Below are 13,380 nucleotides of genomic sequence, written 5' to 3'. Positions count from 1 at the left end.
TATCCCTTCCCCGATGGGAGCTGCTGGAAGACACTGTGTGCGGGGGTGGAAGGGATCCTCGATGATTTAGCGCATCCTCTTCAATGATCCCAATAGATCACGTTGATGGGAGGGGGAGTGAGACCTCTCTGTTAATGTATTTCTCTGCAGCGACCATCCTGCACTGATGCAGCCGGCCAGGATGCTCTGGATAGAGCTCCTGTGGAAGGTCGACACAGGAAGTGCAGTCGTGGTGGCGCCTTCCTGACAAGTGAGATGTGTCCACGATAGGTCAACACAAGAGACAGTTAGCAACCCTGAGCACTGGCACCTCCATACCAGATAGTGATGTAACCAGCCAGGATTCTCCCCGCAGACTCCATTGTAATACTGATGTTGTCTGTCCACTGCATCTCCTTCAACAAAATCTGGTGCCTTGATCTAACTAGCATCAAGCTCCAGTTACCAGCTGCCTAACACTGGTTCCTATTCAAGTGATGGAATGTGAAGGTGATGTACAAGACATTGGTGAGGCCAAATTCAGAGAATTGTGTACAGTTTTGATCACCGAACCATAGGAAAGATATCAATAGGATTGAACGAGTGCAGAGATTGACTGGGATGTTGCCCAGACTTCAGGAACTGAGTTTCAAGGTTAAGGAGGTTTGGACTTTATTCCCTGGAGCATAGAAGAATGAGGGGAGATTTGACAGAGGTATTTAAAATTATGTGGGGGGGGGGGTAGACAGAGTAAATGTTGGTTGGCTTTGCCCACTGAGGGTTGGTGAGATACAAACCAGAGGGCATGGGTTAAGGGTGAAAGGGGAAAAGTTTGGGGGGAACTTCTTCACACAGAGCAGTGGGAGTGTGGAACGAGCTGAGGTAGTGAATGTAAGCTCAATTTTACCATTTAAGATGAATTTGGACAGTTAAATGGATGGAAGGGGTATGGATTGGGTGCAGATCAGTAGGATGAGACATTAAAAAAGATGTTTCAGCACAGACTAGAAGAGCCAAAGGGGCCAGTTTCTGTGTTGAAAAGTTCGACAGCACTGGAGAAACTCAGCAGGTCATACAGTGTCCTTTATACAGCAACAATATTGAGCCACTATTTCAGGTTTGAGCCCTTGGTCAAGGGACCAGAAAAATGTCAGCAGGCGCCCGAACAAAATGGTAGGGGGGGGTCGAGGGGTGGGAGAGGAGCACGGTCCCACAGGTGGCAGGGAGGGCACAGCAGTAAACAGGGGATAACTGTGAATGGAGAGGGAAGTGGGTGGAGAGCTGGAGGGAAGGAGATGGAGGGGATGAGGAAGGAAAAACGGTGTATGAACCATGTTCATACCATCTGGCTGGAGAGGGGCTGGACGGAAAATAAGGTGTTGCTCCTCCTATTTACAGGTGGTCCTGGTGGGATAATTCACGAGGACATGGATGGACACAGGAGTGGGGCAGGGATTCAGATGCTCGGTCACCGGGAGATCCCTGGTAGGTGATTCACTGCCAGGTGCAACCAGCTGACTAGCTGAGACATTAGGTCAATAATGAAGGACAATTGGTGGGTGACATCAGTGGGTCAGGCACCAGGAGTCGGAGGGAGGGGCACAGACTGCAGATGGGAAGTACGTCCACACCAGGCCCGGGGGCGGGGGTGAATGGCAGAGTTCAGCAGCACACATGAGCTGCAGAGGGGCACGTGGGTCATGGAAGCCTCTTTGAGAGCAAAGCGCCAGATGGAGGAGGCGGTGGAGGGACGGAAGGGAAGTAGCGGCACGAGGACAGAGCAGGTGAAATGGGGAGCATAGTGTGGGATCGTGGAGGGTCACGTTGACCTCTCCATCTGAACCTGGTGGGAGTGGGGATCGTGGAGGGTCACATTGACCTCTCCATCTGGAACCTGGTGGGAGTGTAGGATCGTGGAGGGTCACATTGACTTCTCTGTCTGGAATCTGGTGGGAGTGGGGATTGTGGAGGGTCACATTGACCTCTCCATCTGGAACCTGGTGGGAGTGTAGGATCGTGGAGGGTCACATTGACCTCTCTGTCTGGAACCTAGTGGGAGTGGGGATATTCTGGTCTCCCCCACCAATGGGAACAACTTACTCACCTCTATCTGATCCACACCTTTCATCATTTTATAGGTTTCTATCAGATCGCCTCTCATTAGTCTAAACTCCAGTGAGCCCAGTCCCAGATGCTTCAATCTCTCCTCATAGGCCAACCCCCTCATCTCTGAAATCAACCTGGTGAATCTCCTCTGTACCACCTCCAAAGCCAGTACATCCTTCCTCAAATCAGCAAACCAAAAATGAATGTAGTTCTCCAGATGCAGCCTCACCAGGACCTTGTACAGTTGCAGCTGAACCTCCCGGCTCCTAAGTTCATTCCTTCTGGCAATGAAGGACAACATTCCATTTGCCTTCAAACCCACAAACCAACCTTTTGAGATTCATGCACCAGCTTTCCCATGTCCTCCTGCACAGCAGCAGGCTGCAATCGCTTACTGTTCAAATAATAATCCTATCTTCCATTCTTCCGTCCAAAGTGGATCACCTCAGTTACTAACATTGTTCTCCATCTGCCAGACCCTTGCCCACTCACTGAACATACAGGCCCTTCGCCTCTTGATTTTGTGCTGAATCATATAATTCCTAAATAAAAGTATTAACCCTCCCTACCCTGTATCCCTTTATTTTCCTTCCATCTGTGGGCCTGTCTCTTAAATGTTCCAGCCTCCATCACCACCCCCTGGTAAGGCATTCCAGGCCCCCCACAACTGTGTTTAAAAAAAACGTACCCCTAAACTTCCCTCCCCTCACTTTTTCACTTTGTACGGACGTCCTCTGATGTCTGGGAAACAGACACTGGCCATCCACTCTATCTCTGCCCCTCAGGATCTTGCCGACCTCAATCAAGTCTCCTCTCATCCTTCTCCATTCCGAAGTTCGGGTTTGTTTAGTTGCTTCCAATGGCTTTCTCCTATACTTTGTGAGATAGTGTGAGTGATATTTGGCTAGCGGGCAAATAAAGATTGTTAACACATTCCATGAAACCACAGAATATTAGAGGAGAAACAGGCCCTTCTGGTCTGTGGTGAGCCATTTTTCTACCCAGCCCCATTGTCCTGCACCCAGTCCATGGACCTGTCCAAATTCTTCTTAAATGTCAAGATCAAGTCTCCCTTCACCACCATTCTCTGTGTGAAGAAATTCCCCTTTCACCCTGAACCCATGTCTTCTGCTTTGTATCTCACCGACCCTCAGTGGAAAAAGCCGACCTACATTTACTCTGTCTGTTCCCCTCATAATTTTAAACACGATCATATCTCCCCTCATTCTTCTACACTCCAGGGAATAAAGTCCGAACCTGTTTAACCTTTCCCTGTAACTCAGTTCCTGAAGTCCAGGCAACATCCGAGTAAATCTTCTCTGCCCTTTCTATCTTACTGATATCTTTCCTGTAGTTCGGTACCAAAACTGCACACAATTCTCCCAATTTGGCCTCACCAATGACTTGTATAACTTTACCATCACATCCCAATTCCTGAACTCAATACTTTGATTTATGAAGGCCAATGTGCCAAAAAGCTCCCTTTATGATCCTGTCCACATGTGACGCCACTTTCAGGGAAGTTTGGTGCATTTTTGACGACACTTGAACCATGACTGGACCTATCACTTTTTTGACCTGTCAGACTTGTTCATTACCCAACAGGGGAACAAGGACTTCCATGCCAGATCATCAGAGTTGTCCTCCTTGACCACCATCAACTCGGTCCTCACCTCCATGATCCGCACATCTGCCTTGGCCCCACCACGCGCAACAAGGATGAGATTCCTCTTGACCTCTCCAGTTACCACCTCGCCCTCTGCCATTTCTGCCCCTACCTCATGACTCCATCACTAGACACATCTTGTCCTCTCCACCTTCCGCAGGGACTGCTCCCTCCCTGCTGATCACCCCTTTGGGATGTTCCCCTATGACCGTAGGAGATGTTACACTTGCCGCCCGCATCCCCTTTCCGTCAGTGCAATTCGGCCCCCCCCCAAAAAAAAAACAGCCGAGTGAAGCAACACTTCACTTGTGAATCTGGTACATCTGGGGCTCCCACTGTGGTCTCATCTACGTTGGAAAGACCAGGAAATTGCTTCACCGACCACCTCGGCTACGTCCGCCGCAGTAGCACGGATCTCCCAATGGTTGCCCAGTTCTGTTCTCCATTCCATTCCCATGCTGATGTGTCTACCCACGGTCTCATATGCAGCCAAACTGAGACCGCCAATGAATTGGAGGAACAACCTCATCTTCCGAATGCCCCCCTTCCAATCGGAGAGCATTAATACAAACTCTGGCTTTCATTAAACACCACCCCTTGCTTCCCCCTTGGTCTGCCCATTCCCCATTGGTCTGGATTCCTTCAGAGACTTTCAGATAGATCCTGCCTTTTGTGACTTCAACTTGAAGAAGGGCCCAGGCCTGAACCATCAGCCAGGTTTCTCCAGCATTACTGTTTGTTTTTTTTTTACAACAGGGGGCCCGGTGGGTTGGTGAGGGCAGCGCACTGCTGGCGGTGGCAGAGGTCTTGCAGAAGATGGATGGAGTGCTGGACCAGATGATCAGGGACGTGGCGGAGATGGAAAGGGAGCACGCACGGAGACAGGAGGTGCGGCAGGGCGAGAAACCCGGGGAAGGCCAAGGGGCAACGGAGGGAAGAAGGCATTCCTTCCCCGGTGGCAGCCAGCCCCGGGATGGCGAGGAGACGGGAGGGCTGATGGCAGCAGAAGTGGAGAGGGTGGTGATGATCATCCTGGAGGCGGTGGAGAGGGTGGTGGACAAGGTAGTGGAGGAAATGATGGGGAAGATGCTGAATGGTAGGTAAAGTCCCAACACTCCAGGGAATAAAGTCTGATCCTTGGTGTGAAAAGCCGACCTGCATTTACTTTGTCTATCCACCTCATAATTTTAAACACTTCCATCAAATCTCCCTCGTTCTTCAACACTCCAGGGAATAAAGACCTTTCCCTGTAACTCAGTTCCTGAAATCCAGGCAACATCCTAGTAAATCTTCTCTGCCCTCTTTCTATCTTATTGATATCTTTCCTGTAGTTCAGTGACCAAAACTGCACCCAATTCTCCAGATTTGGCCTCACCAATGTCTTAGAACGTTACAGCCATTCAGCCCCTCTTGTCTGTGCAAACCATCACTCTGCAGGTCCCACCTGCTCCCACTTCATAACCCTCCAGCCCATGTATCCATCCAATTTATTCTTAAACTCAAGATTGAGCCTGCAAGCACATCAGCTCATTCCACACTCCCACTGCTCCGAGCGAAGAACGTCACCTAAACCTTTCCCTTTCAGCTAAAATAGACGACCCCTTGTATTGATCTACGTGGGAAAAGCCTCCTCGCATCCACTCTGCCTACACCCATTACCTTATAAACCTCGATCAAATCTCCCCTCATTCTTATATGCTCCAGGAAATAAAGTCTGAACCTGTTTAACCTTTCCCTGTAACTCAGCTCCTGAAGTTTGAGTAAATCTTCTCTGCACTCTATCTTCATGACATCCTTCCTGTGGTTCGGCACCCAGAACTGCACAATTCTCCAAATTTGGCCTCACCAATGTCTTAAACAACTTCACCATAACATCCCAACTCCTGTACTCAATACTTTGATTTATAAAGGCCAAGATGCCAAAAGCTCCCTTTACAACCCTGTCCACCTGCGCTTCGAGGAACAATGTCTCTCTATTCCTAGATCTCCCTGCTCCTCTGCACTCCTCAGGGCCCGACCGTTTACTGCGTACGTCCTACCTTGATTTGTCTTGCACAGGTTCATGACTTGACATTCCATAAATGCAGCCCTGCTCCAACTGTGACTCAACTCCGTTCAAGAACCCACCGTCCACGCTCCCTCAGCCTTCAAAGATTCTGCACAGCCCTGTCAAACCATGAGGCCTGTGGACGCTGGTCGAGAGCAATGCACAAACTCAGCAGGTCTCGCAGCGTCCGTAGGAAGTCGAGAGTCACTAACGTTTCCGTCCTGGGAAGCAAAAGAGGGGAAAACCGCCCACCCCCAGTTTCAGAGAAATCAGCTCATCTGTGTCCCAAAAGAACAGGCCTTTTACTTCCTTGACTGCATTTGGTTGCTCTCACTGTGGACTCCTCTAGGTCGGACAGACCGGGAGATCACCGTCAAGCCCCTCAGCTCTGTCCACTACAGTAGCGTGGATCTCCCGGTGGCCACCTGTTTCAATTTCCTGTCCCACTCCTTTGCCGATGTGTCTGTGAGTGGTCTCATGCATGGCTGGACTGAGACCATCTGCACATTGGAGGAACAGAACCTCATCTACGCAAGGTTGACAGTGGTCAGCACAATGCCTTTACAGTGCCAGCAATTGTGACCGGGGTTCAAATCCCACGCTGTCCGTAAGGAGTTCATACGTTTTCCCCGTGTCTATGTGGAGGCTCTGCTTTCCTCCCACCGCTCAAAGTGTACCGGTGCAGGTTAATGGGGTGTAAATTTGGTGGCATGGGCTCGTGGGCCGAAATGGCCTGTTACCATGCTGTATGTCCAAATTAAACATGTAAATTCCCATCTGGGAACAATCCAACTGGATGGCAGTAATGTTCACTTCCCCCGTTTCCGTGAAGAAACCCTCATTTTCTTCCCTGTCTGTCTTCCCCACTGAAGATTATCACAGCTTGCAGAGGGATCTGGACCAACTGGAAAAATGGGCTGAAAAAAAAAAATGGCTGATGGAGTTTAATGCAGACAAGTGTGAGGTGTTGCATTTTGGAAGGACAAACCAAGAAAGGATGTACACGGTAAATGATCAGACACTGAGGAGAACAGAGGGATCTGGGAATACAGACATAATTTCCTGAAAGTTGTGTCACAGATGGACAGGGTCGTAAAGAGAGCTTTTGGCACATTGGCCTTCAGAAATCAAAGTATTGAGTCCAGGAGTTGGGATGTTACAGTATGTACAAGACACTGGTGAGGCCAAATTGGGAGAATTGTGTGCAGTTTTGGTACTGAACTACAGGATAGACATCAATAAGATAGAAAGAGGGCAGAGATTTACTAGGATGTTACCTAGACTTCAGGAACTGAGTTACAGGGAAAGGTTAAACAGGTTCAGGAGTTTATTCCCTGGAGCATGAAGAATGTGGGGAGATTTGATCGAGGTGTTTAAAATTATGAGGTGGATCGACAGAGTAAATGTAGGTCGGCTTTTTCCACTGAGGGTCGGTGAGATACAAACCAGAGGATAAGGGTTCAGGGTGAAAGGGGAAAAGTTTAGGGGGAACTTCTTCACTCAGAGAACGGTGGGAGTGTGGAACGAGCTGCCATCTGAAATGGTAAATGCAGGCTTGATCTTGAGTTTCAAGAATGTTGGTCAGATACATGGATGGGAGCAGTCTGGAGAGTTACAGACTGGTTGCAGGTCGGTGGGACTAGAGGAATGATGTTTTGGCACAGTCTAGAAGGGCCGAATGGCCTGTGCTGCAGTTTTCTATGGTTGTTACACTAATACCTTGAGATGGAATGAAAAGGACTGGGATGAGGGTGGGGGGGGGGGGGGGGGGGGGAAGTGGTCAAGCCCCCAGCCCTGGGAACAGCTGGGAGAATTTGTTTAAAAATTTAAATTTAGGCATACAGTGCGGTAACTGGTCCTTTCAGCCCACGAGCTAGTGCCGCCCAAGTACACCCCAGTTGACCAACAACCCCCGGTATGCTTTGAAGGGTGGGAGGAAACCGGAGGCCCCGTGGAAAACCCTATGCAGACACGGGGAAAACATACACACTCATGACGGACAGCATGGGATTTGAACCTGGGCCACTGGCGCTGTGAGTTTTGTGCTGACTGTATTGCCTGGTCCACTTTCCCAAATGACACCTCAGGCAGTGACCATTCCTGATCTCGGTCTACGTAAGAAGGATTGAAAAGGGGAGGCGGGCAGGTGTGGGGGAAGCAAAAAGAGGATTCAAAAGTGAGAGATTCCCACAACTGTCCAAGGTGGGAGGGGAGGCACCTCTCTCTGTGGAGTCCATGGGATTGTCAATGCCTCCCATCCGACCTCTCCCCAGGGAAGGATGGGGGGGGAGTGAACTCTCCGCATGGGGTGGTGGGGGTGGGGGGGTATGGTGGTGGAGGGGTGGGAGCATCTTCTCACACACCCGGGGCAGGACAAAGTGGCTCGAGCTTCGAGCACCTGAAGGCGCAGACGGACGGAGGGATGGTCTTGCTGGATCGGGGCTGGGTGATGCAGAGAAGGTGCTTCACGGGGAAAGCATGGAACATGATTGCAGGGCAGGGGGCGCGGATGGCAGGTGGTGAATTAGCTCACACTCTGAAATGGAATCAGAGAACGATCACACATCCTGCTCCTTCTCACCCACCCGTTCCACCGACCCTCTGGCTGAAGAAATCCCTCCACATCTCTATTCTAAGTGGACGTCCTTCAATCCTGAAGTTGTGCTCTCTTGTCCTTGACTCTCCCACCATGGGGAAATGACCTTTCTGCATCTACTCTGTCCACAGCTTTCAATGCTCAAAATATTTCAACAAGCCTCCCCCCGCCATTCTCCTAAATTCCAACAAGTACAGGCCAATAGCTGTCAAACACTCCTTGTATGATGACCTTTTCATCCCAGGATCATCTTTGTGAACCTCCTCTGAACCTTCTCCAACGTCAGCACATCCTTTCTTCAACGAGGAGCCAAAAACTGCTCACAATTCTCCACGTGAGGTCTCACCAGGGCCTTATAAAGCCTCAATGTCACATCCCTGCTCTTTGATTAGAGCAGGGATGAAATGAACGCCAGCATCACATTGCCCGCCTTCACCCGTGTCCCCCCCCCCCCCCCCCACCAACTCCACCTGCAAGTTGACCTTCAGGCTGTCCTGCATGAGGGCTCCCAGTTCCCTTTGCATCCGGGGATTTGCAATTTTCTCCCAGTTTAGAAAATCATCCACCCGGTTAGTTTTTCTACCTAAGTGCCTGACCCAAGTTTCTGACACTGCCATTCATCTGCCCGTTCTCCTCTTCCGTCCAAGTCCTTCCACAGTCCCCGTTTCCTCGACACGACCGCCCCTCCACCGACCTTCTGCAAACTTGGCCGTTCATTCCATAATCCAAATCATTCATTCACAACGTAAAAAGTGGCCCCAAGCCTGAAAACGGGCAGCCCTCTGCCTCTCTCCTCCATTTGCACTTTGAGTCACTGTGGTTTGCAGAACTCACCCAGCCCTGGTTCAAGTCCTTCAATGTACGATCTCCCTTTCACCCTTGTGAACCTCCTCTGAATCCTCTCTGATGCCAGCACATCCTTTCTCAAACAAGGAGCCCACAACTGCTGACAATCTACTCCCTCTGCAATGTCTGAGAACGCTACAGCACTGCCCTGCTTGGCCCCGCATCCCCGGTCAAAAGCAGCGCCACCTCCCACCCCAGTGGCGAACCCGCAAGGTGCATCGGGTGACCACAGAAAAAAAAAAATCAAAGATGTTTTCCGAAATAAACCACACTTCTTTCTTCTCAGGAAAATACCATCAGACGTTTAAAAAACCTGCACAACAAATAAAGAGTTGTTACAAACTAATGACTTTATGTATTTTTTTTACAAAAGGAAAATCTTGGGAGGATGCAGGGTGGAGGGAACAGGGAGAAGTGCTTTGTCAAAGAGGCATCTGGACATTGGAGGCCGGGAAGTGCAAAGAGATGGGCACTGGCGCCCACATGCCCATTGGCCTTCCGGACCCCAGGGGGTGGACAGACGTACCTCCCACTGGGAAGCTCCAGCTAGCCACGCAGCTTCTGCGAAATGGGCCTGGGAATGGGGTGTAGGAGAGATTTTGGGATGGAATACATCCTGGATTGGAGGAAGCAATCCAGATGGATCCCAATCCCTCATAGACCGGGATGAACCTAACATGGATCAGAATCCCTCGTGGATCAGCCTCTCAGGATTGGAGCGCACACACACACACACTCACTCTCCCGATTTCTCCTGAACAGCTGGGGTGGCGAGGGGAAGTGAGCGGATATTGAGTGTTCGAAGAAATTCAACTGTACAGAGATATACAAACACGTTCAGTTCCAACATGGTACAAAATAGAAAAATATTCAAAGCAAAAGCTTCCCGTTCCGGTGAATCTTGAGAATCTTCCCCAGGCGCTGCTTCGCTGTGGCCAGACCTTTCTTCGGGCGCTTTCCTGTTGTCAGATGGGAGGAGAGACAAACATCAGCCTGCCCCTGATACTGAGGCAACCATTTTCCATCCCTCCAAACCTCCCCAACAGTTTGCAGAGGTGCTGGTGGTTTATTTTTGCAGGAGAAAAGCTCGTGGCACCGGGAGCTCAAGTTGATGGTGGAAATGGAGGGGGAGAAAGCAAGGCCTCCAAGCCCCTGCTTCACTCCCGGAGGGGCCAGTGGGAGCCCAAGTAGATGTGATAAACATAGTAATGAGGTAAAGGGAGAAAGCGGGGTTTCCAAGCCCCACGTTTGCTCCGGGAGGAGCCAATGGATTCTTGGTAAAAGGGAGGGAAGGCTGCCAACTCCAGGAGGGGCCAATGGGAATACTTGTAGATACCACATACACAGTAACAAAGGAGGGGAGAAAGCAGAGCCGTTGACTACCAGCACACCTCGGGGGGGGCAGTGGGAATCCAGGACGATGCCGTGGACGCGGTAACGAGGGAGGAGAGAATGCAGGATCTGCTCACACCTGATTGGCTGCCTTGCGAGGAGGTGGACGTGCGGCGCTGGGTGAGGAAGACGCCGGGAGCCATGGGGGTGGAGCCGCGGCTAATCTGGGGCAGGCCGAAAGTGCTGGGCCCTGCTGTGTACTCGTGGTCGAGCAGGCTGCCGGAGAAGGCCTCGGGCTTGACCTCGGCCATGGGGCTGCCGGGCTGGGGCTTGGGGGCGGGCTCCTCGGCCGCCAGCTTCTTCTTGGCGCTCTTCCTCTTCTGCACCTTCTGATGCTCCTGCAGGGCGGAGGGAGAGGGTCAGGGCACAGAGAGCTGGGGGTAGACCCCCCCCCACTTCGATCCTCACCACCTCCCCCTTCCTCCATCCCCAGCTGGGGGTTGTTGGCCCTACTCCCCAGCTGGGGGTTGTTGTCCCTACTCCCCAGCTGGGGGTTGTTGGCCCTACTCCCCAGCTGGGGGTTGTTGGCCCTACTCCCCTTCCTCCATCCCCAGCTGGGGGTTGTTGGCCCTACTCCCCTTCCTCCATCCCCAGCTGGCGGTTGTTGGCCCTACTCCCCTTCCTCCATCCCCAGCTGGGGGTTGTTGGCCCTACTCCCCTTCCTCCATCCCCAGCTGGGGGTTGTTGGCCCTACTCCCCTTCCTCCATCCCCAGCTGGGGTTTGTTGGCCCTACTCCCCTTCCTCCATCCCCAGCTGGGGGTTGTTGGCCCTACTCCCCTTCCTCCATCACCAGCTGGGGGTTGTTGGCCCTACTCCCCTTCCTCCATCCCCAGCTGGGGGTTGTTGGCCCTACTCCCCTTCCTCCATCCCCAGCTGGGGGTTGTTGGCCCTACTCCCCTTCCTCCATCCCCAGCTGGGGGTTGTTGGCCCTACTCCCCTTCCTCCATCCCCAGCTGGGGGTTGTTGGCCCTACTCCCCTTCCTCCATCCCCAGCTGGGGGTTGTTGGCCCTACTCCCCTTCCTCCATCCCCAGCTGGGGGTTGTTGGCCCTACTCCCCTTCCTCCATCCCCAGCTGGGGGTTGTTGGCCCTACTCCCCTTCCTCCATCCCCAGCTGGGGGTTGTTGGCCCTACTCCCCTTCCTCCATCCCCAGCTGGGGGTTGTTGGCCCTACTCCCCTTCCTCCATCCCCAGCTGGGGGTTGTTGGCCCTACTCCCCTTCTCTCATAACCTGAGGGACACTGGTAGTTGACAGCTCTGCTCACTTCCCTATCCATCATCCATCTCCCTTCCTCCCCACTACCTCTGCCCTCCACCTCGCCCTATATCCTCCCTCTCCCCCACAATCCCTCCCCCATTTCCCATCTTCCCTCTCCCCACCACCACTCCTCTCCCCTCTCCCCACCACCACTCCTCTCCCCTCTCCCCACCACCACTCCTCTCCCCTCTCCCCACCACCACTCCTCTCCCCTCTCCCCACCACCACTCCTCTCCCCTCTCCCCACCACCACTCCTCTCCCCTCTCCCACCACCACTCCTCTCCCCTCTCCCCACCACCACTCCTCTCCCCTCTCCCCACCACCACTCCCTCTCCCCTCTCCCCACCACCACTCCCTCTCCCCTCTCCCCACCACCACTCCTCTCCCCTCTCCCCACCACCACTCCTCTCCCCTCTCCCCACCACCACTCCTCTCCCCTCTCCCCACCACCTCTCCTCTCCCCTCTCCCCACCACCACTCCTCTCCCCTCTCCCCACCACCACTCCTCTCCCCTCTCCCCACCACCACTCCTCTCCCTCTCCCCACCACCACTCCTCTCCCCTCTCCCCACCACCACTCCTCTCCCCTCTCCCCACCACCACTCCTCTCCCCTCTCCCCACCACCACTCCTCTCCCCTCTCCCCACCACCACTCCTCTCACCTCTCCCCACCACCACTCCTCTCCCCACTCCCCACCACCACTCCTCTCCCCTCTCCCCACCACCCACTCCTCTCCCTCTCCCCACCACCACTCCTCACTCCTCTCCCCTCTCCCCACCACCACTCCTCACTCCTCTCCCCTCTCCCCACCACCACTCCTCACTCCTCTCCCCTCTCCCCACCCCACTCACTCCTCTCCCTCTCCCCACCACCACTCCTCTCCCCTCTCCCCACCACCACTCCTCTCCCCTCTCCCCACCACCAACTCCTCTCCCCTCTCCCCACCACCACTCCTCTTCCCTCTCCCCACCACCAACTCCTCTCCCTCTCCCCACCACCACTCCTCTCCCCTCTCCCCACCACCACTCCTCTCCCCTCTCCCCACCACCACTCCTCTCCCCTCTCCCCACCACCACTCCTCTCCCCTCTCCCCACCACCACTCCTCTCCCCTCTCCCCACCACCACTCCTCTCCCCTCTCCCCACCACCACTCCTCTCCCCTCTCCCCACCACCACTCTCTCCCCTCTCCCCACCACCACTCCTCTCCCCTCTCCCCACCACCACTCCTCTCCTCTCTCCCCACCACCACTCCTCTCCCCTCTCCCCACCACCAACTCCTCTCCCCTCTCCCCACCCAACCACTCCACTCCTCCCCTCTCTCGCCTTCACTCCACTCCCCTCCATTCCTCCTCTCCCCTCTCCCCACCACTCCTCTCCCCTCTCGCTCCCCCACTACCTCTCTTCTCTCCCTACCACCTCTCCCCTCGCCCCTGCCTCTCCCCGCACACTCCCTCCACTCATCAGTGCCCACATTCACCACTTCAGCTA

The 13,380-nt window shown here is 53.5% G+C and overlaps 2 protein-coding genes across 2 annotated transcripts in view; both read right to left on the bottom strand.

Annotated features, from left to right (window-relative positions):
- Positions 1–9,572: 9,572 nt before the first annotated feature.
- On the bottom strand, positions 9,573–11,118 carry LOC138759160 (histone lysine demethylase PHF8-like). The gene is made up of 2 exons (XM_069929175.1): positions 10,712–11,118; positions 9,573–10,199 (listed from the first exon to the last, which is right to left on the bottom strand). The coding sequence occupies exons 1-2, from the start codon at positions 10,881–10,883 to the stop codon at positions 10,111–10,113; spliced, it is 261 nt and encodes an 86-aa protein (XP_069785276.1). The 5' UTR covers positions 10,884–11,118; the 3' UTR covers positions 9,573–10,110.
- Positions 11,119–11,762: 644 nt separating this feature from the next.
- The window catches only part of LOC138756874 (uncharacterized), a 3,335-nt gene continuing 1,717 nt past the window's right edge, over positions 11,763–13,380 (bottom strand). Inside the window, exon 4 of the mRNA XM_069923268.1 lies at positions 11,763–11,863. Within this exon, the coding sequence (XP_069779369.1) occupies positions 11,763–11,863 (101 nt within the window). The remainder of the gene's footprint in view (positions 11,864–13,380) is intronic.

The sequence above is a fragment of the Narcine bancroftii genome, chromosome 3 (assembly GCF_036971445.1).
Source record: "Narcine bancroftii isolate sNarBan1 chromosome 3, sNarBan1.hap1, whole genome shotgun sequence".
In the NCBI taxonomy this organism is placed as follows: domain Eukaryota; kingdom Metazoa; phylum Chordata; class Chondrichthyes; order Torpediniformes; family Narcinidae; genus Narcine; species Narcine bancroftii.
This window is presented reverse-complemented; position numbering and strand designations above follow the sequence as displayed.